A 26961-nucleotide genomic window follows, 5' to 3' on the forward strand; every position below is an offset into this window, starting at 1 on the left:
GCTCTTATATTGATCATCCCGTTTGACCTCCGTTTACCTCCCTGATTGGCTCGTCATGCGTGTTTGGCTATGTGGACACAAACCATACAGCCAGGCCCAAATCCAGCATGCCTGCAGCTCTTGTTTCTGCCCAGTTGTCTGCTCCACTGGTTCTGCATCCTGTCCCACCAGCACGATTCTTTTCCTTTTACCCACAGATCGCCATTTAGTGGAAGATAAAAAGTTAGTTTTAGGCTGTGCCTAAAAAGTAGGATTCATAAAGAGCAAAGGCTTCTTACTAGAGATGGCCAGTACTTCTATATGTTTAATGTATTTTATCCCATTGTTAGAAAATTACTGGAGCAGAGAGGGAACAGATTTAAGATATGAACAACATGCAATACATTCATAATGTGAAAACAAATAGGGTTAGGTTATTAGAGTATTAATTCTAAAATTATACAACAGTATAATGAATAGCACATCTACAGTACAGATCTGGCAGAAGAGGAATACTAGATAAGTTCAAAGACTAAAACTCTGGCCACTTACAAGGCTGAACTCTGAGTACTGCTGGTCATGTGACCTCTATACCGCGCATGTCTGCTGTGCCGCGAGAAAGCAGAGGCGCCCACTGCCCACCTCCCTGTCACACAGAGCCAGCTCTCCTCAACCCCACGGCCGTGACAAATATTGACTGAAGTGCAGCCCATTCTCATTCACGAGGGCTTTCACTGACGTGAGAGCTGGGCGGAACTTGACCCTCCCCCCCCCCAATCCTTCCTCCAGCTTTCAGCGAAAACTTCAAAGGCGGTGGCACCTGGGAGGTTCCTCGGCGTGACACCGGCTTGCAGCTGGGTGTCAGACAGGGTCCCACTTGTTAATGCGGGGTAAACAGACATTTGGGCTGTTCTGAACCCTGGGAGCCCCCCCGGCCCCCTCTCCCCCTCCAGTGCCCGCCCACCAGAAGCTGATGCGGGCGTAGACCATGGCCGTACCCACAGGAAGTCACGCAGCCCCACGCTGTAGCCGCCCCGCAGCTGCCGTTTGTCTCCAGACTTTGGCGTTGAGGTGCCGTCGCCTAACGCTATGCTACATGCTTGAGTGTCATGCGGCGTGTTATGTGGTGTGTGTCATGGGGCGTATGTGTGAGGCGAAGCCGGGCAGACTGGTATCCCGCCCCTGTGTCAACACACACACAAACACAGCTGGTCACCTGATGCGTGCTACACAACCTGACTTCCAGAGCAGGAACTTAGGGATCGTACCACACACACACACACACACAGGTTTGTATTCATATCTTTGTGGGGACCATCTATTAATTTCTAGTCCCAAGAATGACAACTGTAATCTCTACGCAGCCCTAACCTTAACCATAAGTATCCAAACAAAATGCAAGACTTTTGGTATGTTTATTTTTTTGACCAAAAAAATATGGTCCCCATGTGAAAATGACAGGTTTTTAATCACATTGTGGGGACATTTGTTCCTCATTATGTATTGTATACCTGGACCACACACACACACATCTTAGCACACAGAAGAATCACGTAGACAAATAGGCTAAAACTTTAGCAGGTAATGCGGTGTTTTTATGAGCATGTGACGAGCTTAGCTGAGCGTGAAAACGCCCTGCTTCTCTGCCGTGATGCACTCTCCGGGGGCCCCTCTGAGCTTTAAAGTGTGGATACCCTGGTCCTCACACTCTTTACTCTGTGTCATGCTCCTGGGTGGTCCGTTGGCACAGTAGTAAACGCTAGCATTCGCACGTGTAACAGCAATGAGAACGCGGCCGGGTCCTTAAGGATATACCTGCTTATAATACGTCATCCCGCTTGCCGATAGCGTCCCAGCCCACCAGTTTTAGGGCCCCAGGCAAATATTTTGGAAACTGCTTCTTAACTAACCTTTCATTCATCTCCTTTTGGAAGCTCAGAGACAACAGCTGCAGGAAGTATGTTACACTCGGGGCAAAGGTATGATGTTCTGTGATGAAGTATCTCAGCATCTGTTGTTGAAACCCCTAATGACCGTCAAGGCTGTCCATCCATTTGTTCTTACCACACCTGCTTTACCATAATGTCACACTCATAAAAAGGTCTCTGCGACTCGTCTTCCTCTAAGTTACAGAAGAGTGATGAAGTGTTTCCCCTAGCCAGCACATTCTTATACTCCAGGGCTAACTGAGATGATGGCTCTGTGTAAACCTTAAACCTTGGCCAGGTCAGTCAGCATGACTGCTTTACACAAGGCGCCGTCATCCATTGCTGGTTCCTTGCCAGCGAGTAAATTAGCTCTACATGGTACCTCAGTGGGCAAGACCGACACACTGAAAACTGAAACACTTTCCTCATACAAATCTTTGAGAGCTTTTGAAACTGGTTCAATTAGGATATAATCAACAGACATTCATTAATTTAAATAGTATTTTAAAGAAACATCTCTTTAAGCTGCAGAGCCCGATCCCTGCATGGCTGACGAATGATATTAACTGCAAGAATGTTTTGGAAAGTTATTGAAGGAATGTGGTTTGCTCCAAGGTCTATAAGTGCATTTAAGCAGGGGGATGTTCAGGTCTGGGAGGGGGGGGTCTGCAGAAGGTTTATTATTCCTGAGGCATATGATGTTTCTTCAAGAGACAGTCGCCAAAGACTGGTTTCCTGTCCATGACTCATTCATTTCCTTACTGTCTCTAAGGGGGCCCGCAGTGTGCAGGAGACAGACAGAGTGGGGGCGTGTGCTTAGACATGTGACGTCATGTGTGGGTGGAGCTAAGCACCCTGTCGAGGAGCTACATGCGACCAAAGGGAGATCTCCCGTGTCAACCCTGTTGATCAGGTGTAATTTATTGTAGTATTACAAACACACACACACACACACATACTACAGGTTCAAACTTTAACTGCAGGTTATCAAGTGCCAACCACAACGTCATTCTCAGGAAAGTTTATGGGTGTTTAACTTTTTACCTGCTGCCCCACCCCAATTTCCAAAAAGATACTTACCTACCCACAGCAACATGTGAGGAACAGGTAGAAGTACAATTAAATGAACCCACACCCATTTCTAACGTCACGTTTAAATCATCAAACATTTCCTGCAGCAGCCAGCCAGAATGCACCTGTTCACAGTAAGCGGAGGAATGGCACAGGTGCTGAAAATGACATAAATTATTTTTTTTGCTTTTTTCTTAAGTGCACTTAGAGGTAGACTGAGGCCATATCCAATGTGCTTTGGCGCTTGCAGGTTCCTCGAAGTCTTTCCCAAAAGCACCACTCAGAGGTACTGGCACGTCCGCCGAGAACGAGGCCCCAGTGCCCGCTGTGGATGAGTAATGCCGGCGTCTTCCCAGTGCCGCAGAACAGGCGCCAAGGCTGTGGAGAGCCCCACCCCCGCAGACGCACGGGGGCGGGTTCGGAGAGTCAGGACCACTGCAATGGGGAGTGTCTGGGTCACACAGAGTCTGCTCCATTCTACACCCACTGAAGCTTCCACGAAGGTGAGAAGGTCCTCTACCTCGATTTGGTCTGGATTTTTACTTTCTGGACCTGAACTACCCACCTCTGATTTTGGGCTTTTCCTTGACCACAGAACTGCAGAAGTTCATTGTTGAATTTGGATTGTTAGGGAACTGAGGTCAACAGCGTAAAAGCACATATATCTTAGAAAGAGATTCCATACATCCATCTTCCAAGGGCTTCCGTTGGTGCGGGTCCCGGCAGGCTGGAGCGTACCCTAGGGCACACAGACACAAACCCAATGGGAATTTTAGAGATGCCAGATAGCCTGGCTGTTTCCCTTTTGGACTGTGGGAGGAAACTGGAGTACCTGGATGAAACATTAAGGGGAGAAAACGCAGAGACATAGGCAGACGGGAAGTGGGATCTGAACACCATGAAGTATGATTTCTCGGTTAGTTAGAACTTAAGTAACAAGTCATGATTTAGGTCAGGAACATTCCTATTGGACAATCATAAGGGTTTAGATAAGGAGCATTTCTATTGGACAATCATAAGGGTTTAGGTAAGGAGCATTTCTATTGGACAATCATGACTTGTAGCTAAGTTAACCCAGCTGACTGAGAAATCCTGCTTCGTGGAACATGCTGCTGCTGACCGAGTTCTTACCAGATGATTTATATTTAAGAGAAATTGTCACTCAACATAGCAGCCCTTGTGCAACCTGAATGTGTACACTGGGACCCTTTCACTGACCTCAGGATACAGCAGGTTTTCTCATGGTCTGGGAATGGAAAACTCAGGAAACTATGAATGAATTATCACAAGGTTCAATAAATTCCTACAGCTCGCCCCCTTTTTTTTTGCTTATACCGAGGGGTGATTATGAAAGGTCACCCTGGGCGGTGTCAAGGTAAGCTGCCTCAGTGTTTGGATGCCGCCGGCTTAAATCATCGGCATGAACCTTTAGTACAAGAGTACACATCCCCACGGCTCGTGAAATACTGCACGAGCTGGCCGACACGACGCATTTACGGCAGGCTGAGCTGTAGGGCCGTAACTCCATCACACTGCATGCAGTGCGGAGGCCGTTATCCCTCCACGTGCAGCAGCTCAGGTAGTAGCTGACTCAAAGTCACTGCTTCATTTTTCACCTACTTTATTTTTCACCGGTGAGGCGTGATTCATGGCCTGGAGCTCCAGCTGGAGGGGGCTGGTCACCCAGGAGAACGGCTCTGAAAATCCCCCGCCTGTACGCTGTGCTTTTCGGCTCGGAAAGGCTCAGCCTCGTGACACGTCCCGGGGGGGGGGGGGGGGGGGGGAGTTCCCTTTGGGGATAAGCAGTGCTGTAGCGTGATCTTGGTAGGAGGGTGTCCTGATATACCATAAAGCTGTCTATATGCACTTCTCCTGTGACTGATCCATTTTTTTAGAGGTTGGTGTACAATTAGTACATAGGTAAGCCCACCGTGACATCTTTGGGGATATAAGGGAACTCCCTCAAAATCATTTTTACCATAAACCATTTCTTCAGAAAGCCAAAAGTCAGGCCAGTATGAATCACATGAAATTTACACAAAATATGCACCGGTGATCATTTATGGGGGGGGGGGGTACTATTTTTTATTCACTTGAATGAGCTGTCACGTTTTCTTCTTTTTAAGGCAAAAATAGACTCCACTCAGGATTCAGAATGACTTCACACAACTTAGGCTTAATCTGTTCTTTGTGAAAACAGGAAATGGGGAGAAAGAAAAACACCTACAATATGAGAACAGTGTGACGGCCAATGATTATGAGGCCTCAAGCTTGCAAGTTTGTTTAAACAGTCGTCCGGTTGTTTAAGATGCATGTCTCGGAGAAAAATAAGAACGCAATCACTTTAAAGAAACAGTCGCCATTTTTTTTTTACATCAGTTGTGACCATATGCAGTAAATTCCTGCCGTTACTAGAATTCTCCTGAGACAGGATGTTTTATGTTCTTTTGAAAATGAAAGACGCTGCACATCTGAAACCCATTAGCCGAAGGAGCTGTTAGCGAGTGCAGAATTCCTCCAGTTTTCTTTTTTTTAACTTTATTTTTCAGCTTTTTCTTTGTCTCGCTTTCTTTCTGCTTTTTTGTTTTTTTTAATGCCTTCCCAGGAAGTCTCACTGCATGGCCCAATGATTCTAAAGCTTTCTAAACGGATCCCAGAGAGCGGACTCAGTCCTGTAGGCTCAGGCTGCATGTTTATAAGAAGCAGTAAAGTGTGCTAAAGGGAGTCGGGACAAAGCGTCCTATCAGAGAATGAGCTACGGTCACATGCACACCCACATTCTGATTGGAAGATTACACTCGCCCTCTGCGAAACAGCTTTTTTTTTTCCCTGACACAAATGCACCAGTCAGTCCATGTGTATCTTATAAAAAAGCAAAGCTACACTATATTCTCTCACCCCTGAAGTCTTCCTGGTCTCCCATGCATTTTGAAAAGTGCTGCATTCCTCTGAATCTGCATCACCGGACTGGCACATCTGCAGGGGAGCGGAGAGGAACGAGCGAGACTCTGTGTTACGGGGGCGGGGAGTGGGGGGGGTTTGGGGGGGGGGGGGGCGGTACCCATGAATGCCGCTTTAACTAGCTTTTACAAACTCCAGGAAAATGAGTCAAACTACTGGACAGCTGTGATTAGGCTGATGTAAGACAAGACTGCAAAAATAACCCTCTAAGAATGACAGTGTTCAGATGTTTGCAAGAAGGCAAATAAAATGAGAGCATGATAACATGGTCAAAGGGGTTTTCTTTACGAGACGACCTCGGTCAGACAGCCCCCCCCCCATACTCTACAAGCCACTCTGCTTCACCATGGGGGCATGCGACGGCCCCAATAAAGCTCTCTCTCTCTCTCTCTAAGTGTGATTTGCTAACTCACCCTGCCCCAAATCCAACCATCAGTGTCAGTTACCACAACCAAAGAGAGTCTCAGCTTCTCCGTCTGTATTCTCTCCCTTTGCCAGCTTTGCTCGCCTCAGCGGAGAGGGAATGATCGCTGTTTCTCCGTGACTGATCACTGGACGGCAGGGATCCACACTCCGCGCCGCCCGTTGCTCCGCCGCGTTCCTTCCCGGCCCCTCAGCCTGCACCACGAAGTCTCCCCGACGACCAGACCTTTCCACAGGCACATCCTGCAGCCTCTCTCCTAACCAGCCCTGTTTCAATTTAAAAAAAGGCACAAAATAGGAAGTTAAGGGTCCCTCTGCGCCCCTGAATGTCTGCTGTGCCTGTTTTTACACGACTGTGGGAGATTCCAGGTTCTGGGATGACGCAGAAAAGGCTACAGCGTATGCAGAACCCAGAGAGCATAAGCAACTGCAGACGTGAAACCACTGGTCTGGGAGGTCCGTCGGCCCCCGTGCCTCTGCCAACAGGCTGCACCTTCCTTTCAGCCTCGCTTGGGGGTTTCAGACACTTACAAAACAAAAGGATTCCTATCTTTATTTACACAGATTTTATATATTTTAGCTTTGATTTCTCAGTCATACACATAAGCCAAACCTCTGGGAGGAATCCACTGAAACAGACTGCATACATTTTCTGTGCGGAATTAACGTCTCAGTAGTAAATGGTACTGTAGCGTAATTACTGTTATCTTCAAGCGAGTAACACCACGATTTTCCAGATGTTTGAGATTCACAGAGGATGTGTGGGTATATTTCTTGTTAACAAAATCTTATTTAAAAGAGCGGTTTTTAAAACAGCACATTATTTACGTAATTAATTTTTTGCCTTTAAAATATATTGGAATATCGTCATGCGTTTAGTGCTTTTATATGGTTAGGGTTAAAATTAATTATTCCCGGGTTAAGCTGAGAGAGAAAGGACGCTTTAAGCCATGCTGGTCTTGGGATTAATGTGTATTTTTTTTATTGCAGCTGCTCTGGAAGTACAACGGTGCGACTGAATGCTTGTAGCCAGCCCTCTAGCCTGCGCTGGCCCCTTGGGCCTTAAACATAGGAACAAACTGGGCCGAGAATCAAAATTCCACTCTCTTCCGCAACCCCCCCATTCCTAATTCCACCCCCCCCAATTCGCTACCACCTCTCCCCCCCCCCCAAAAAATCACCACGAATCAAATGTGGCTCTTAGAAAGTCCGTGCAGAACCGGCCTGTAAGAAAGAGGGCAGCTCAGGGCAAAGACTCGACCCATATGGACACCAACTGTGCTCTCATCTGGTTTCTGTACGACTTGTCATTTCTTATGTGCAATCATAGGTGGGAAACGCCCCAACTTCCACGTGCAACGAGGTACGATTTACTGCATCTGCCCCCAGCAGTCGTCGTAAGGCTATCTTTTGTATGAGCAACGCTAAACAAACAAACTTCCATCGGTATGTGACAACCGGCGGGAATGTTTTTAACAGAGAGAACTTACAGGGCTCACTCGCGGCGTGCAGATGGCAGCTGTGTTTAATGTCTTTGTTCTCGTGGCCGATTTCCGCACGCCATCATGGTCAGGGACCATGCAGCCCCTCTCACGGTCTCTAACAGGAGATACCCTCCCAAGAAGGCCGCTTGCTGTTTATATGGCCGGCTCCAGTCGCCTTGAGAGCAATAATGTCCACCATGCCTTCCTGAGCGGCAAATGGGAGAAGGCCAAAGCTGAAGCCTCACTTGTTCACAAGTTGCCTTTATCAATGAAAACAAACACGGAAACCCGACAGAAGAGAATGGAGGAAGGAGAGGAGAGTGGAGGCTAACTCGGAACATCGGCCTGGTCCCCGTGGATCAAGACAGCATTGCTTTGGTATGTCACAGAGTGGAGGGGGGGTTGGATCTGTTTATGGAAGAGATAAAACGCAGTTTGCTGGGGTGTTAAACGAAAATTATCATTCACACCCCTAATTCTGCAACTGGCTAAGTGAGACCATTGAGGTCAAAAACACATTAAGAATAATGTTTGTGACTTCACTTGGCCACATGTAAAATCGTCCTTACATCTCACTCCTCCAGGAATGTGCGACTTTTATTCACCGTTTCTGTCAGTTTGCTTTAAAGTTTAACATCGCAGGCTGACGAAGCAGCAATGAAGCAGAGTGAAAATCGAAGCAACTTCTATGGCAATAGTGAGGGATTTTCACCCTTTTGGGCACATCAAGAATGTCCAAAGTCCCCTGCATCGTGCTCCTCTCCTGAAAGACACGTCACTGGACATGCCGGCACTAGCATTTGCGAGGCACTCAGCTGCTCAGTCAGTTTGCAGATGTTCACTTCCTTTGTGCTGGAATTGTGAATTTGAAGGCTGTGGTGGAGAACAGATCTCCAAGTCACACAAGGGAGCGTTTTCTGACTTCCAATTATCTTTCAGATGTGCTTCACTTTAAACGGATCCCAAGATGTTGTGAGAAGTCAAAACACATGTTTGGACGCCAAACTTTTTTACTTCTCGTTCTATTATTAAGGGAGACTTTTCACAGTCACCCGTCATTGTAGGGTATGATTTTTGTAATGTATCAGAACAGAGGACGTCCACTGGCATGGCCAGGCTCTGCCTCACAGCGGACCCCATAAAAGGTGCCTGTATCTCAGCGTTTAAGCGCCGCCGCCGTGTCCTGACAGCACCGTTGGCAGACGCTTCTTAATATGCTCTTCAGTTCTGCTTCTCAATGCAGGTGGCTCCACAGCTGGCCGGTGTTAGGAAGCCACATGACTTTCAAATGGAGATTCGTGTGTATTAGAGTATCTTTGAGAGGGGAATGGAGGGAAAGAGGGAGAGCAGAGGAATGCGGTGGGTTTGCCCTGAAGTCCGTCAGCGACCCCCCCTTTCTCTCATGCCTTAAAGAAGGACCTCCCTCCTCCCAATCAGGATAATGCTTTACCTTTCCCCCCCTTTTTGTCACAAGGGGACAGTTCAATTCTTCATTCTCAAGCATTTACCCCATTTCTATTAGCAACTCTGGACTCACCTATCAGGCACTCCAGCAATTGCAAGGTATAGTATTGCTGCAAATTCGACTTATATTGAGCTCCAAGCTCTAGAAATCGAATATTGTGTCAATGTATTTATATAATTACCAAAAATGTCTATTTGCTTTAAAAACACGTCAGTAAATCTGCATTAGTAGATTAATATGTCACCTAGGCTATAGCCCATTGAAAAATAACTAATTTAAAAGGAAAGGATTTTATAATTATGTCTATATATATGATCGCCGATCATTGTTGAGTAAATAGAATTTAGGAAGCAAACTGTATACTTGTGCAGATGTAGAAAGCCGGGCTTAAGATCGAACCGTATATTATTCTAAGCAAGTTTTGAAATTACAGTATAACGTGCAATGGGAGAAATGTCTTGAGTAACGGGGCTGCATTGTACAGAGAGGTCTGCGCGGCGGGGGAGGTCGCCGCTGCCGTTAGGACGGGCCGGGGCGCACTTTGAAATAAATAGTTTAAGCGAATTGAAAATGGGTTCATATTTACATGAAAATAACACTTCTTTGATATTTATCATTGAATCAAGTATCGTATTCTTGCTTGTTGCAGTTCTGTAAGGTTTCTTTGTTGTTCGTGTCGATTGTGTTAAAGTCGATTTGTTTTTAAATACTGGACTTTAATCATAGGAAGAACATTAATTAAAACGCGTGCAGCCGGACGGACAGGGACGGATTATTACCTGTAGAAACGAAAGGGAAGAAAAAACTTTCTTTGTTCGGTGCTGGAATTCGGCCCGCCCCCATTCATTCGGCAGGCAGCGGCGGCGGCGCTGCGGCTTTAACAGGATCTAATATAAACCAATATATAATTAACCAAGTGCCATCTATTTTCGCGTATGGAATGGCTTATTAATATCTAGAAGAAATGGTTCAAAATACACGTTTGCAGCTATCGATGTGTCCGTTCTGCCACTAGTAACTATCAGTTTAAACTCAAATAATTGATATTTATTAAAATTATAATAACCTATTGTGCTTAATGGTGAGGAATAGGCTAATAAGGTGTTTGTATACGGAGCTGCAGCGGGGTGGCCGGCTGTATTATGGGAGGAGGATGGAGAATGGCCATTATTACGTGCAGCATATCCATACTTTGTCAACTGCCGCTAAATGTAAAGTTTTTGTAATTCCCGAAAAATATCACTCAGGATGCATATAATTTAAAACTGAAAATGCTCTTTCGGCAACCTTTGCATTTCCCCGAAGTGCCCACTTTTTATATGCGTTTCCCACCCTGTTTCTGACCTAGCGCTGCGGTCTTGGGTGCCGGAGATAAAGTCCGCGAAGTCGCTTGCAGCCCCGGGGCAGGAAAAAGGCAGAGCGGGACCCCCGGAGAAGAGGAGCGGAGCGGAGCAGCGCAGTGCGCGGCGCTAAGGGCATGTGGAAGCTCAGCAAGCTGGTGCTGGCATGGGCAGCCGTGGGCTGGGCAGCCCTCCAGACCGCTGACGGCCAGGGGGACGGAAACTACCAGGCGAGCCGCTTCAGTGCGCCCACCGAGGAGAGGGAGGCGCAGAGGGTCCGAAGGAGGGGCCCTGAGTCGCTGCGGGGGTGAGTCTTTTGTTTCACTTTTTGGAGGAGACATCCCTGTTGCGAAAACTCCAGATTCAGCCTTGTTTTAATTGTCACAACGCGGATAAAAATTCTAGAGCCTTTAAGGGAAACATTTGATATATAGCTCCCAGAGTTATTTAACGGGTATTGCCTATTTCACATCAAATCTTATTTGGTTTTAAGGCTTATCCACGGTAAAACTTATTAGGGAAAGTCAACAAGTTATACAGCATACCTTTTGATAAATACAAGTATAGTTTTATTGTGGATGCTTAAATTGAGCAATGTTCTTTCAATAATTTGCCGAATGAATGTGGGGCAGAGTTTTATTTAACGAATGACTTTTCGCTCAAATTGCCGGAAAGTTACTAGGTGACATAGATGTCACTGTTGTGCTTATTGTGCATGTTCGAGTGCTTCTGAAACAAGGCGTTTTTTGTCCCGAAGAGTTTAAGCCCCGTCATTCCCATTTCTTTCTCCCACAATCCCCGGCTCCCCAGCCGAGCTGTGGAGGAAACTGTATTTCGATCGGTCTGATCCGCAACAAGGGGCGTTTGTTCATTCAGCTGCAGGTGACAAAGTAAAGAAAAACACAGCCAAGCCAGGCCAGCTTTGAGAAAATAAAATAAATGCTTTTAATCACTAAAGGAAAATTGTGTAATATGGAACACGCCCCAGTGAAGTAATTTTTTAGACCTTCACAGTTATCCATAATGTTAACTTGAGTCTGCAATAGTTTTTGAACTGTCAGTGATTTAGGTTTGCAGTGCAGGTGTTGGGTCTGTTAGCAGTTGAGACGCTAACAAGTTCCCAGAAATATTTTCCTTAAACATTCCAAAACCAACAATGGGGTTTTTCACCCCTATAATGTGTTGTCCATTACTTGACAAGTTATACCTTTGGCAGTTGTGTAGTTTTACTACTTCCTGCTTAGGCTTCATTTGGTCATTTGAAATGATATCAAGAGTCTTATGCCACTGAAGAGAGCCAAGTCAAGATATCAGAGCATCCATCCATCCATCCATTTTCCAAACCGCTTATCCAACTGGGTCACGGGGGGGTCCGGAGCCTATCCCGGAAGCAATGGGAGATATCAGGCCATATTACTCAAAATCATTGCCAAAACAGCCAGATCATATCCAGACTCTTGATTCAACCCAGTTTGTTGTAGTTCATGGTCTATATTAATGGTAAATAAATCCAGTCTCTTTTTTGCATAAAATCCATGCTGCCTTGGGCTTCTGCTTCTATACTTATCTTACATGCAAAAAGGTTTTTGTTGGCCCTGCTCCTTGTACCAGGGCAAGAAAAATCATATCAAAGGCACAGCACACAGCACAGCACACAGCACAACGCAAAGCACACAGTACAGTGCACAGAGCACAGCACAACGCAAAGCACACAGTACAGTGCACAGCACACAGTACAGCACACAACACAGCAGACAGCACAGTGCACAGTACAGCGCACAGCACACAGTACAGCACACAACACAGCAGACAGCACAGTGCACAGTACAGCAGACAGCACACAACACAGCAGACAGCACAGTGCACAGTACAGCACACAGCACAGCACACAGTACAGCAGACAGCACACAGTACAGCACACAACACAGCAGACAGCACAGTGCACAGTACAACACACAGTACAGCACACAGCACAGCAGACAGCACACAGTACAGCATACAGCACAGCGCACAGTACAGCAGACAGCACACAGTACAGCACAGCGCACAGTACAGCAGACAGCACACAGCACAGCAGACAGCACACAGCACAGCAGACAGCACAGCACACAGTACAGCACACAGCACAGCAACCACTAGCCATTATCTAAGCTTTGTTGGTGACCAGAAAGTGTGATCCATTGTCATAAGAACATAAGAAATTTACAAATGAGAGGAGGCCATTCGGCCCATCAAGCTCATCTGGGGAGAACTTAACTAATAGCTCAGAGTTGTTAAAATCCTATCTAGTTCTGATTTAAAGGAACCTAGGGTTTTAGCCTGCGCTACACTAGCAGGAAGTCCATTCCATACTCTAACTATGGATTGGTTAGGGTCCAGTAACTTTTTAAGCATCCCTTGAGTTTTGGTGGATAGAAAAGTGTGCAAAAGTGGAAAATGAGTCAGGGTTCACTCCAGCACAATGATGTGATAGTGATTCTCTGAGCATGCTGGGCTAGTGTTTGTGGAGCACAGTTACCCCAGAAATGTCCATTACATCAGGTTGTGGTTGCAGTGCAGCAATACGGTGTTGAGCAATAGTTGGTCCAGTGTTTCCAGGAATCCTGAGTCAGACGTTGCTAGATATCGTTATTGCTGTGAGTTTGAATGGGTCTGGTGTGTTGGCTTGCGTAGTAAAACCCAATTTGGACCATATCAGGAAGGACGTAGTGACCTACTGGGGACCTCCTGAGCAGCACCAATAAGATCAGGCCGAGATCTGGAAGCTGAAGCCTCTGTCAAGAAAGTTGTTTGTACTTAAAAATGGCAAATGCCAATGAGTTTGTATTAATGATTAATGACTCTTTGGGGTAACAGTGATTCTTTACAGCTGATTAGTGGAAGGGGGAGAGGTTTGTATATCTATGTCTAAGCACAGAGGACTGCATTTAACACCTCATGGTTCTTCCAAAGTCAATGTCACTTCTGCCACCTTGGCCAATGAGTTTTCTTCATCGGTCATGGGAAATCTGCCTCGTTTGTTACTAACGTCGTGCGATTGACAGTGAAATCGGAGGCCGACCTTCAGCTAGTGTCCCCAGCTGAGAGGAAACGGGTGCTGCTGATAGGATTAGGATGCCGAAAGCCATTTCTGTTTGTGTCAAAGTAGTAAACAGGTAGAAAGGAGAGGCGAAGAGCAGACAAGCAACAGAACTCCTGAAATTCCAGATGTTCACTAGTTGTTGATCTTTTAGTCATCTGTTGCTTGTTTATATTAAACCAGCTATCAGTTTTTCCTCTATAATTGATGTGCATAGCAAAGTTGACCCACCTGAATAGAAGAAAGTACAATTCAACAGATAAGACGGTACTCTGTAAGCGCTCTGAAGCCTCAGACTGCGATGCTGCTACATTGATGGAGGTCGAGCTGCTGTAGGCTCCATGTCTCCGTGTCTCACGTAGCGTAGAATGAGTTTAGAACTGAAACCATCCTTGCGGCTGGAAAAGGTCAACGGCAACCTATGAGTGGCTGGAGGAAGACGTCTGGAGGAAGACGTTAGAGGAGCCATTAATGTCAGGCAGCAGAAGAACAGCAGGCACAGTCACTCAGAACAGAATGAAACAATGTCCTCCTAACTGGGGTCAGATGCCTTTGAAGGACGACCCCTGACCCCCGTGGGGCAGTGCGGCTCCTGAAGTGGGGGTCGCCCCGTTTCTCAGACGGCCCCCTCGGCCATGTGACTGCCCTGCCCACGGCAGTTGTTTGCACAGAGATGCCCTTTTAGATGTTTTATCACCGGAGCCGGGAGCATCCGCTGGGAATTTAGCAGGTCAGCCATGACACCATGGAGGCTTTCGGATCTCAAGGGACTTTGGTCGAAACATCGAAAGAACATTGAAAAATCGCTTAGATCTGCCTTCATTGCTTTCTGGTCATTTTTAGCTGGTTTCGAGCGGCATTTTCCCCTTTTCGTTTCACAGTTATTGCTGGATCCAGCTTGTACTGGATCTTTATGGCTCTATGTGCCTTTGGGTTACTCAGATGAGACAAAGAGCTTGTTCTCCTCCTACCAGCGCTTGTCATCCTGGTGTTTTCTGTCTGTATTTCAAATCCTGCGCGGAAGCAGCACATCTCGAAGGGAGCTGCAGAGACTCCCCACTATGACCCTTCCTTCCGTTGTAATATTTCTTTCTCTTAATATGCAGAAGTCTTTCTCTGTTTGTACTGTCACCATCTGTTAATACTATTCATCTGAGGTTTTCTTTGTACTGTACTAGTTCTGACGTATTTACTACTGGTTTATTTACTACTTACTTAATGCCATTTATTCTTTATGCTCTACTTTTAGTTAATTTATTATCAGTAATAGCACCCAGTATGTAAGCTACACACTAAATTTTGTTGTACCTGTGCAGTGACAATAAGGGCATTTTGTTCTGTTGTTATTGCTGTTAATGAGCAAACCCTTGGCCCTTAACCCTCAGTGTTAATTCCTTTTAAATTGAGTGTTGAAAACAGTCTTGTTTGAATATATAGATCATTTGCCCCAGCAAAGGTGCACAGACATTCTGAGGAACGCGGTCCGACCTGACAGAGCATATGAAACAGCTTAAACTCTTACCTCGGGCTGAATGCGTAATCCCCCAAATATGTATATATCCGGATTTCATGGACTGTTTGGGTCATATTAGCGAAGCACAGTATCCATGAGCAGCTCTGCACCTTTATTTCGTCTTGGGAATACGAATGATGTACGTCACAGCAGTTTTTTTATAATCAAAACGTGTTTCAGAGTCTCTTAAAGGTACATATTTCCCTTTTCTGCCCTTAGATGCCCATTGATCTCCTCCCCTTTTCCCTGCGTCCCTCTCTTCTTCCGTTCCCCAGTCCCTTGCCTTCCCCCTGCCTGTCTCGCTCTCTCCCAGTGGATCTTTTTCGCCCCGACGCTGAAGCCAGCGCCGTGTGGTAATGTGGTTGGAAGTCCACTCGGCTTCAAGACACTTCAAAGATCTGGTTTACGGCTGCACTAGAGGCGGCCTCAAACTAATGCAGAAGGAGGGAGAGAGAGAGAGAGAGGGAGAGAGAGAGCGAGAGAGAGCGTGTCATGAACAGGAGGAACATGATATATGCTGCATTGTTGTCAACCAAACAGAGTACACAAGATTAGTGTGTGGTTCACTGGAGGTTTACATTTTATTCCAGCCTGGTTCTTTGTTTACGTGGCCTGTTACTGTACTGTGGGCATGTGACTGAAAGCTCAATCAACACTGGTCTGCAACCATGTACATCAAACATATGTCAGTTAAAGAGATATGAGCGGCCAGCTAAGGCTTTGAGCAGCGCTGGTGGTCAGGTCATTCTCTCTGTCAGCCATAGATAGTGTTTTATAAAGAAAGACGGGCCAGCTGCCAAAAATGTAGCAGGAAACACCAATGGAGAATGTAGGTGAATATAGGTATGGAGATACAATTCAGACCAATAGCTCTTAAAATCTGTGCGAGGGAGGTGGCTGTCGATGTCAGCCATTTTCTCCATGTCGGTCCCCAGTCCTCTGTTCTGCGAGCTGGAAGCTCATCCGGCCATCTATTTGTTTCAGGCCCAATGTGTGTGGATCCCGGTTTCACTCCTACTGCTGCCCAGGGTGGAAAACTCTCCCTGGAGGAAACCAGTGTATTGTCCGTAAGTAGCTCCAGCGTGCCCAAGGGCAGGGTGGGGTCAGCATGACAGGGTGGGGGTCAGCATGACAGGGTGGAGGTCAGCATGACAGGGTGGAGGTCAGCATGACAGGGTGGGGGTCAGCATGGCAAGGTGGAGGTCAGCATGACAGGGTGGAGGTCAGCATGACAGGGTGGAGGTCAGCATGACAGGGTGGAGGTCAGCCATGCCTGCAGCATTTCACTAACAGCAGGGGTCTAGGCCAAGGACTGCAGGTTTTATAATCTCATGGTCAAAGTATTGGATGATAATTCATGCCGCTGATTCTCTGGACTCTGGATTATTTGTTTCCCTCACTCTGTGCTTTGCAGCTATTGGTTGCCTTCAATGTTTTTTTTTCTTTTCTTGCTAATTGTCTCTGTCTTTCCATCCTTCCCAGCCATCTGCAGAAACACCTGCGGTGAAGGTTTTTGCTCCAGGCCTAACATGTGCACCTGTTCCAATGGGCAGCTCTCCCCCAGCTGTGGGGCGGCGTCCGGAGGTAAGTCTTGCCCCATGGGGCCAGCTAGGTCACCTGTGATCTGTCATGGGGGTGTCGGCAGACTCCGTGAGGCTCTGACCCTGCCGTCTGTGTGAGCTGCGGTTGATGGAGGCTCTGTGGACGGAGATGTTGATTGAGCGCGTCGCTCGGATACAGGCTCGGTCACGCACGATCCTGTCAAGACCCCCGACATCGTTATGTGCTGGCAGAAACAGCTCCGTGACGGAGGAGGGCAGCCCTGACGTCTCAGAATAGCAGCATTTTCCTGCCATTGGGTGGGGAATTACAGACACGTTCGCTTTTCCCTGAACCGAATTTCGGATTCCGTTTTTTTTAAAGGTTTTTTTTTTACACCTTACAGGCGAGATTTTATACAATGTTTGTTCTTAGTTTGGGGACTTTTTTGTCTTTTGCCAGACTTATATGCTGTAGGTATTTGTAATAAATATGTACCGGCCTTTGCAGAATGAAATGGGATCTGAAGTCAGACCTAATTGCTTTTCACATGAAATGAAAATGGTGACTGTCCAACTCCTCTGAAAAGAAGCCAAACTCCAATTAATATAACATCCGGCATCTTTTAATCCAAGGTCGCCTGTCATTACTGCATCTTCTTCATCAAACGTGTAAATTCCAGTATGAGAAATTTAAACAAAAGCAACATGCATGCAACAGATTTACCCAGTTAGAGTCATACTGTAACTTTTGCCAGTCTACAGTATAAGACCAAATTCAGAACATATCTGTTATTTGAGAGTGTTATTATAATGGTGTAACTATGACAACGGCACGACACAACGCTTGGGAGACGTGCTTCTCATAAAGAGTCCCACTAAAGGATCCACTCTTTGTTTCATAGCGCCCCTCTTAAATGTACCATTCCTCCTTTTCAGCGAATAATAGTCTTAATTACTTTAATTACCTTTTCTTATTTTAGCATGTAATACTCACTCAGCATGGACCATTTGCTTAAGCATGAGATTTCTCTCAGATATTCTGAAAATCTACTGTGACACTAATTAGGTGTAATTACCGTGTTAGTTTATGGAGAATTTGGAAGCTACGTATTAAATTCCGCCACCGGATTTCACTCGTCTTGCCTTACTGGTGTCATTCCCGAGTGCCGACCATGTGTTGATTGTTAGATGAAGTGATGGGCTGTCCATGACGTGCCGCTCTCTGGTTTGCTCTACAAACAGCAAGTGTTTCACCATTTCTAAACCGTAGGATGCTGTCCAGCAAAATAAAGAATGAAGCTGTCTTCAGTCTCTCGGGTGTCCCTTTACGCGTATCTTAATATCTTTGCCAATGAGCTCTACTTTCCGGAAACATCTGTAAAAATACAGCATACATATAGTTATGGTAAATACAACCCACAGGGGCCAACTGGCACATAGCAGGAAGAAGGAACAGAAGCTTTTAATCAAGTCCCTGGACCGTCGCTGGTCAGGCCAAACCGAAGCATGCGTGCACTTGCAGCTCTTCCTCCTAGACCTGATAGCTCCTGGACGGACGCGTGATGAGCCCGGGGGCAGTTCCCACTGCGGTGCTGGGCTGTGTTTCCCAAAACCTACAATCGACATAACTTCAGAGGGAAAGAATTCAATGTGAGGACCCTCAGACGGATTTGGTCTCACAGCTTAGCCCCTGATGTCTTAAGATCCTAGCCGCGCCCCTCTCACTGGACTTTAGTCACATGACCAACAAGAGCCAGAGTTTATTGAGCACGTAAGGGCGGAATCCATCTCCTATTGCCAATCACAGAGAGACGATACGCGCATCCAAACGCGAGTTACAATATTAGAACTGTGACTGGCGTAAAGTGCATATCCTGAGTATGGAGCCACATCGGGACGCTTGTAAACTAGGTATCAATATGAACGAGCTCCACTAGGAGGCGCTGTGTTCTTATTGCTCATACGCCTTATGCCACCATGCGCATATCAGACGAGGCTCTCGCAGGTGCAGGGCAAACGCCTTGCATCTGCATGACACACCGAGCTCGTGTGGAGCACTCCCACGTGCGGGACCCTCAGTGTGTGCGGTTAACGCGCTGATGAAATGGGGTGTGTAAAGCGAGCGTGTATAACCTCCCCCACCCCCAGGGGGCCTTCCAGCTGGTCAGGCCCCCGCTTCCCACACTCCGAGTTCTGGTGAAGATCCGTTATCTTTCGTTGGCTCAGCGTGGACAGAGACACCTGCTGGAATCACTTGTCTCTGAGCAGCGACCCCCCCCCTCCCCTCGTGTGGAGCACTCCAACATGCGGGACCCTCAGTGTGTACAGTTAACGCGGAGTTGCATGCCCCATGGTTCTTACTGCATGTATCCCCTTCCAGTTCAGTCCTGCAATGTCAGATGCATGAACGGCGGAAGCTGCAGTGAGGACTCTTGCCTCTGTCAGAAGGGTTACACGGGTGCCCACTGCGGCCAGCGTGAGTATCCCCCACGCCCACCCCACTGTCCGGCCCCCTCCAGCGCTTTGGCACACGGCTGATGTCCCATTCTGCTCTCTTCCTAGCTGTGTGCGAGAACGGCTGCCAGAATGGAGGTCGCTGCATTGGGCCCAACAGATGTGCCTGTGTCTACGGCTTCACTGGTCCGCAGTGCGAGAGGGGTAAGGCTGCCTCTGCCTCCGGGGAACCTCTGCCTTTTGGGAACCTCTGCCTTCGGGGAACCTCTGCCTTCGGGGAACCTCTGTCTCCGGGGAACCTCTGCCTTTGGGGAACCTCTGTCTCCGGGGAACCTCTGTCTCCGGGGAACCTCTGCCTTTGGGGAGCCTCTGTCTTTGTGGAACCTCTGCCTTCGGGGAACCTCTGCCTTTGGGGAGCCTCTGTCTTTGGGGAACCTCTGCCTTCGGGGAACCTCTGCCTTTGGGGAGCCTCTGTCTTTGTGGAACTTCTGCCTTTGGGGAACCTCTGCCTTTGGGGAGCCTCTGTCTTTGTGGAACCTCTGCCTTTGGGGAACCTCTGCCTTTGGGGAGCCTCTGTCTTTGGGGAACCTCTGCCTTCGGGGAACCTCTGCCTTTGGGGAGCCTCTGTCTTTGTGGAACCTCTGCCATTGGGGAACCTCTGCCTTTGGGGAACCTCTGCCTTTGGGGAGCCTCTGTCTTTGGGGAACCTCTGCCTTTGGGGAACCTCTGCCTTCGGGGAACCTCTGTCTTCATTTCTCCTCATGGACAATACATACAGTGCTCAAAGAAAGTCTCATTGGGTGCTTTTTAATTAGTAACACCTTTGCAATAAAATAAAACACCAAACATTTGTGTTTAATATCTCTTTGGGAGCCAATGACCACCATTGCAATGAACAGCAAAATAGCAAGAAGAGAACCGACCTGAGTCAGTCAAAAAATTATGACGCTTAAAAAGCAAATGTCTGTGTGGAAGATATGTGCAGATATGTTAAACTCTGCTTGTCAATGGGCTTTTGCTATGAAACCAATGTATTAGCAACATTATTACAGAATTATGCAAGCGTGCTAAGACTGTGAGCGCTGTGCTTTGTATTTAATGGAAGGCATGCAGAGCACAGATGCGGAATCACCGCTATACCCACACCACCGCAGTAACACTGCAGGATTTTGTCCTGCAGTGGTTTATTATGCATGGAGGCTGCTTGGTCGTAACACTAACAGTGATCATGCATCAGAATCATGGGCTCTGACTGTTAAGCTCCAGCTATAAAAAGCTGAATGGATTAAGTAAGATGGTTTGACATCAGTGTCAAAGAGAAAGAGTGATTGTACAGTAGAGCTGATCCTCCAGGGGGCTGGATAGCTGGAGCCCCACTGGGCAGGGGGAGGAGATCACTGGAGGATCACAGTGAGGCCCCTCCCTCACCTCACCCTAGCCGCCCTCCCTGACCTCCCCACCCCAATCGTCTCTGGCCTTGTTTTCTCGAAAAACACAAACAGTAATGGACAGACTTTCAGACATCTGGCAGTAAACAGAGGTCCCCCAGGCGTTTCTTTGTGGTGCTGTGGACGTTTCCTGATGAGGACTAGAGAAATAACTGGGTGGCGTCGGGGGTGTAAAAATGGACTCCCCAGCTGTGCACACACAGCCGGCCTCAAGCTGGGACAAACAGTCTGGTCTCCATGCTGAGCCAAGGCTGAAAAGTAGCTTCAGAGGGGGTGAATACCCTAAATATCCCTACAATGATGTTCCTAACCATTTTAAATACCCCTGTCCTCAATGATGTCCCATACCTTTATAAATGTCCCTGTCCTCAGTGATTCCCAAACCATTCTTCCTGAACTGCACTACATTCCATCTTAGAGAGGGTCATAAATTTGTCCGTTTACACTTTCTGTGAAGTTTGTGGTGCAATATTATACCACAAACAAAATCATTCTTAAAATCTCTGAGTGGTTAGAGAGCACTATTAAGAACATTTTCTCTGAAAATGACACGTGATTTGCTGACATGCAGGAATAAACAGTGGAGGTGGAGTTTGCCTGGAGGAGCGTGCCGTGGTATTTTAATGTGCGACATCCATGAGTCAGTGTGACCTCATGGACAGACCTCCACATCTGTTAGGGGAAAAGTGAGAAGCGCAGTCCCACTGGAGGGAAGCTATAGTGGGACGGGTAGGGGGAGAAGCGGAATCCCACTGGAGTGAGGCGGTAGTGGGCCGGGAGGGGGAGAAGCGGAGTCCCACTGGAGTGAGGCGGTAGTGGGCCGGGAGGGGGAGAAGCGGAGTCCCACTGGAGTGAGGCGGTAGTGGGCCGGGAGGGGGAGAAGCGGAGTCCCACTGGAGTGAGGCGGTAGTGGGCCGGGAGGGGGAGAAGCGGAGTCCCACTGGAGGAAGGCTGTAGTGGGTTGGGAGGGGGAGAAGCGGAGTCCCACTGGAGGAAGGCTGTAGTGGGTTGGGAGGGGGAGATGCGGAGTCCCACTGGAGGAAGGCTGTAGTGGGCCGGATGGGGTTACTGAGCTGAGGGATGCCACTGCATACAGAGGAGGGGAGTGATATGGTGCACAGGGGGCACTGTGATTGGGGGCAGGGATTGGGGTGGTGAATTACAGTGCACACTGAGAAGTGGGGGAGTGAATTACAGTGCACACTGAGGAGTGGGGGTGTATTACAGTGCAGACTGAGGAGCGGGGGTGTGAAGTATGGTTCTTGGCAAGGACTGGGGGTTATAGTGCATACTGAAGACTGGCGGGGTTACAGTGCACACTGAGCAGTGGGGGTGTGACTTACGGCTCTCGCAGAGGACTGGGGGGGTGGTTACAGTGCACACTGAGCAGTGGGGGTGTGACTTACGGCTCTCGCAGAGGACTGGGGGGGGGGTTACAGTGCAGGCTTCAGCAGCCGCTCGCCCTGTAATCATGGCTTTTCCATGCTCCCTGTCATTAATAAGGCTCCACTTATGAGGCAGTACCAAGCTGGCCCATCATGCTGCCGCCGACCTTATCCACTTCCCAGGCTCTGTCCAGCCTTGGGGGCTGTTTTTTTTGGGGGTGGGGGTCACAGAGAACAAGCACCCGCACTGGAATGACGTCAGCTCTGAGGTGATGGAAACAAGCTTGTTTGGAAAGTGGTTGAAAGTGGACTTTCTATTTCTGTCCTGACTCCAGTCTGGATGTTGGAAAACAATCCCTGGTGGTAGGGTGGGGTTTGGGGGGGGGGGTGGGGGGGGCTGGGGAGCCTGAGGCCCAGCTGCCGCCAGCAAAGAGGGAGTTTCCTGTCTACGATTCTGCCATTTAGACTCTAACGAGCTCAGTACCTCACCTAGGCAGCTCTGTACTGCTGTGAGGGATTTTGCAACCTTTCGTTTACTATATAACTGGCAAACGTGTACAGAGACTCGTGAATTGAAATTTACGTGTTACAAAGAAATTCAGAACACTTTGGAGAATGAGTTTAACTCTTGAAATGTTCCTTTTGTTCAGAAACATTTCTTGAGCCAGGAAGCCTGGCTTCTGGTACTTTCTCTGTTCCTCTTAGTGTCCCCCCCCCACACTTTACTGGGGGGACTCACAGATCTGAGGGCCCCCGTCTCTGGATACTGAAAGCAAAAACAGCAGCTTGGCAACTAAATTCAGCAGATGATTCAAAATAATTGTTTTTTTGTGCCTCAGACCTCTTCACCAGTATTGCATAATTATCAGCAATAGGAGAGAATACCACAAAGGATTAAATATCAAGCTTGGCTCTTGTTTCAGCGCCTAATAAATTTTTTTTCCTATTTGTGAGGCTCATACAGGACTTCAATGCGTAGCTCCTGCTGAGGAATGTTATCGTTCAGCTCCGAAAATCAGGCACAAATGCTTTCCCGCGCTGGAAATGATCGCCGAAGATACTAATCTGTCAACTGTGATTTTCTCAGCTAACTTTTGAAAGGGTTTCCTTAATCAGGCCGGGTATTTTTAGGGAGTGTAGGACCAGCGTAGCGTGACCCCAGGGGAGCATGTCCATTTTAAGAATGCGTAGATCTGAAGAACGAGCCTCTGGTGCCGTTATCTGCTTGTGGAAAGAGCATCGCGGGGAAACAGCAGAAACAGCAATCTGCGAGCCGCTCCGCTGGAAACACAAACAAATATTTGCAGGAAGTTGGAAACATTTTTTTTGTATAATCCCTCCTTTATGTGGTAATGAAGACAAATCACAGTGAACCACAGTGTTATTGCGTGAATGGTAAATCAAGTCCTGCCTGGGGGGGATAGAGGGCCTTGTAGAAGAGCTAATGACCCTTGATGCTGACTAGAGCCCAGATTTTGCCCTCCCGCCCCCCCTGGCCCCAGTGGTCTGTTTGGCCAAGGGTTCTTTGTCCCATGCTGGATGAATTTCTCATCTTCAGAAGCACTTCATGGGCTGCACAACTTCATCTGTCAAATAGTTATGCACTTAAAAATGGACAGCGGGGCTATTCTCGTCTTTCAGTCCGAAGTGCTGGTACCTGTGTGGACTTGCGCGTATCTCGTTACTGGCAGCCGGCTCAGGTTGCTGTTAATGACCTCAGGATCTTTGGCACAGCAGCAATATATGGTATTGGTTCTAAGCCGGGAAAATGCACCCTGACACAGGAGCCAGTGCTGGTGGGTGGGATAAAGACAACAGAACACGCAAGAGTGTCGCATGCTCAGACATTACGGGATAACGTGGAGCCAGTCAATTTCCCCTGTGTTCCCAACCTGTCTGGGTTAGGAATTAATGGTCCCAGTTGGTCTGAGGCTCCCAGTACATGCCACCCCCACCACCTCACAGCAGGGGTTTAGAAATACGCTTCCCTCACGCACTCGTTTGTCCGAGGGCCTGCGTGCGCATACCCATGGAGCCGACATCGGACCGCACAAAGCCACCTCGGGCCATTCTGACCGCGAGACCCACACTCTTTCTGCGCTTCCCGCCGTGACGCCTCAGTTGCTAGATCAGTCGCTACGAGCCAGCTGGATGGAATCGAGCACTCGCTCTTTTAAGTGCGCCATGCTGCCTCACGCACACTGGGGTGCTTGTGTATAATTCTCCATTGTATGTCAGCTTCTAGGATCGTTTTTGGACTTCATAAATCACTGCCTTCAGTGTCTCTTCTGGGCAGCTGTTTGGAAACCCCAGTCCTGCTCTTAGAGAGGATAGTCAGTTGGTTGTCTCGCCATGATCTCTAATTACACGATTTAGCATAATTAGCTGATTAGCAGTTACAGGGATTGAGTGTAGCGTTGATGCTGTTGTTGCCTGGACATTTACGTTGAATGTGCCATAAGGAAAGAGCAGGAGTTGAATCAGAATTTGGGGCACAGATCATCTGAGACAGAGGTTGCATTTTTGTGTTAGATAAGGCATTGTTAATCAATCCCAGATACATGTCACATTAGCTGAGCGGGTCACCAAATTTTGGCAATAACATGCTTTCCTGGTGTCAGATTGCATTGGAATGATTGTGAGGTCATCGGTGCAAGCTTGATAGGAGGCCGAGGGGATAGGCAGGGGGTACAAGTCCTTTTGCTTCGCTTATGTACCGTATTTTGCCTTGGAAAATAGATATTGCCACATAGCACTATGAGGTGAAACTCGTTTTCTGGCATTTTTGATATAATGTGCTTTGTAAAGCCAAGCAACCTCATCGCCTGACAGCACATTTGATTTCAGATGTTAATTAGCATTCATCAATCCTGAGCGTAGGCCCCTTTTGGCGTGGGACGCCCGACAGCAGACATCCGGCGCCCCGATGCATTTTTGGCCCGAATCAGCCTGACATTCTCGGGCTAGCCTCGGTTCTGTAAAAGCCTAGCAGTCTGCTGCTCTTTGGTTTCCACCCGTTGTGCAGATGAGTGACCTGGAAGAGATGGAGCAGAAACCCCACCTTAACACCTGTACTCCCCCCTCCCCACGACAGACTACCGGACCGGACCGTGCTTCACGCAGGTCAGCAACCAGATGTGCCAGGGCCAGCTGAGTGGCATCGTCTGCACCAAGACGCTGTGCTGCGCCACCATCGGCCGCGCCTGGGGGCACCCTTGCGAGATGTGCCCCGCCCAGCCAAACCCTTGCCGGCGTGGTTTCATCCCCAACATTCGCACCGGCGCCTGCCAGGGTGAGTCCCCGTCTTCCTGCCTCTCCCTCCCCATGGAGTGAGCCTCGGTCCACCGGAAATGGAGTCATGGGTTCTAGGTTGCAGTTATTAAACTGTCCAGCTCCCCTGTCTCAGTAGAGCCCACCCAAGTCATAAGGGAGCTAAGCTGCTGCTTAGGGTCTATTGGCCACCCAGAGGCCTCCATCTGATCAGCTTCTCAGAATGGTTTGCTTAGGGCCCGTAGAAGGGTTGGGCGGGCCCCGAGAAGGATTGGGTGGACTCTGACAAGGACTGGGCGGACCTTGAACTGGATTGAACGGACTCTGAGAAGGATTGGGCAGGCCTTGAACAGGATTGGGTGGGCTGGGCGGGGACTGATAAGGGTTGGGCGGGGTCCTAAAAAGGATTGACGCCAATGTGATTTTTTGCCAAGAGGCAGTGTTAACACCGGTCTCCCAGGTGGTGCTGGTTGATGTGCTTTGTTAAGGTTCTGTCCCGTTTGGCCATGTGCCTGGGCTACAGATCATCCATGGGGCCCCCCGGCACATGCCAGGCCCCCGCCCTTGGGGGCTAGGCGCGCTGCAGCCTTTTCAGGGAGCTTATCAGCGATCTGTCAGGCACGACAAAAGCCTCAATGGCATAGCATAAAGAGAGGGATTAGCCTAAATGTGACCGCAGAGCGCGTGCACTGCGATAAAGTGCTGCGCTATTCTGTAGCCTGCAGGCTTGGAAGGGCACACCCCTCCTATGCGGTGTCTGCTTTTCATGCCCGACCAGAGCAGGAGCGATAACATCTCTACAGCCCCCAGTGGCCCAGTCAGTACCCCCTCATTATCACCGCTATGTCACTCTGCAGCTCGGGTGACGTTTCCATTCAGAGCGACTTCGCAGTCAACACAGCGACCGAAGTACTTAGTCTGAAGTACTTGGTAGTGACTGAAGTACTCGGTTTGATAGCAGTAGGAGGAATGTGGACCAGTACAGGCTCAGCCTGACGCGGTGTGGAAGATAAAGACGAAGACAAACTTTATTTATCTCACAAGGGAGTGTTACAGCAGAAACAAAATATGATATAACGATTTACAACAGTTTACTGTTCTAAATACACCCAATAATAAGGCTATAATAAAAAAATAACTAGCAATAGGTCGTAATTTATGAATTTGTAGTGCACCAGTAAATAAGCTAGAATATACAGACTATTTGTATAGTGCAAAGTACAAGACTCTACATTCAGGTGTATGTTGAATGTAGGTGTAATACACAAAGCGGCAACTTTAACTGCTTGGGAGTCGCTGTCTGTTTATCAATCATTGGTTGACGCTGCTGAGATGATCAGTTGCTGCTTTTCGAAGTTTTGTTCGCTGTTTTTATATGTGGAATGTGAATGTTCTGATCTTTCCTTTATAAGGAATGACTTGTATAGCTGGCATACATACAGTTTGATGTTTACATAAAGCAATTTACCTGTCTGTTAGAGAGGTAAATTGATCTTGAAGATGAGTACAAATTATACAAGTATTACGGCTGTTTATACATGCCGTATAAATATCATTAGCGTCTCTTTTTTGGCCAGGATACAGTCATGGAGTAGCTCTGATTAAAGCAGCCACTGGGCA

General features: G+C 47.9%; 1 protein-coding gene and 2 long non-coding RNA genes across 12 annotated transcripts in view; 1 reads left to right on the forward strand and 2 right to left on the reverse strand.

Moving 5' to 3' along the window:
* Window positions 1-2804: 2804 nt before the first annotated feature.
* LOC125709038 (uncharacterized) lies at window positions 2805-15670 on the reverse strand. 2 transcript variants are annotated; one of them, XR_007382586.1, is made up of 3 exons: window positions 15253-15670; window positions 13962-14173; window positions 2805-3717 (listed from the first exon to the last, which is right to left on the reverse strand). It is a non-coding gene; the product is annotated as an uncharacterized LOC125709038 (long non-coding RNA). The 2 variants fall into 2 exon arrangements; XR_007382585.1 differs by lacking the exon at window positions 2805-3717 and adding an exon at window positions 11576-12030.
* Window positions 5122-8101, reverse strand: LOC125709039 (uncharacterized). The gene is made up of 3 exons (XR_007382587.1): window positions 7853-8101; window positions 6353-6629; window positions 5122-5954 (listed from the first exon to the last, which is right to left on the reverse strand). It is a non-coding gene; the product is annotated as an uncharacterized LOC125709039 (long non-coding RNA).
* fbn2b (fibrillin 2b) overlaps window positions 9270-26961 on the forward strand; it is a 44698-nt gene continuing 27006 nt past the window's right edge. For 2 of the 9 annotated variants that reach the window (XM_048977039.1, XM_048977040.1), the window contains exons 1-7: window positions 9270-9409; window positions 10660-10958; window positions 16228-16310; window positions 16726-16827; window positions 19165-19260; window positions 19347-19442; window positions 25166-25363. In XM_048977039.1, the coding sequence (XP_048832996.1) occupies window positions 10789-10958; window positions 16228-16310; window positions 16726-16827; window positions 19165-19260; window positions 19347-19442; window positions 25166-25363 (745 nt within the window). In that variant the 5' untranslated portion in view covers window positions 9270-9409; window positions 10660-10788. Of the gene's footprint in view, window positions 9410-10659; window positions 10959-16227; window positions 16311-16725; window positions 16828-19164; window positions 19261-19346; window positions 19443-25165; window positions 25364-26961 lie in introns of those variants that run through there. The other 7 variants (XM_048977038.1, XM_048977042.1, XM_048977035.1 and 4 more) reach the window with 5 other exon arrangements.

Source organism: Brienomyrus brachyistius, chromosome 15, assembly GCF_023856365.1.
Source record: "Brienomyrus brachyistius isolate T26 chromosome 15, BBRACH_0.4, whole genome shotgun sequence".
Taxonomy (NCBI): Eukaryota; Metazoa; Chordata; class Actinopteri; order Osteoglossiformes; family Mormyridae; genus Brienomyrus; species Brienomyrus brachyistius.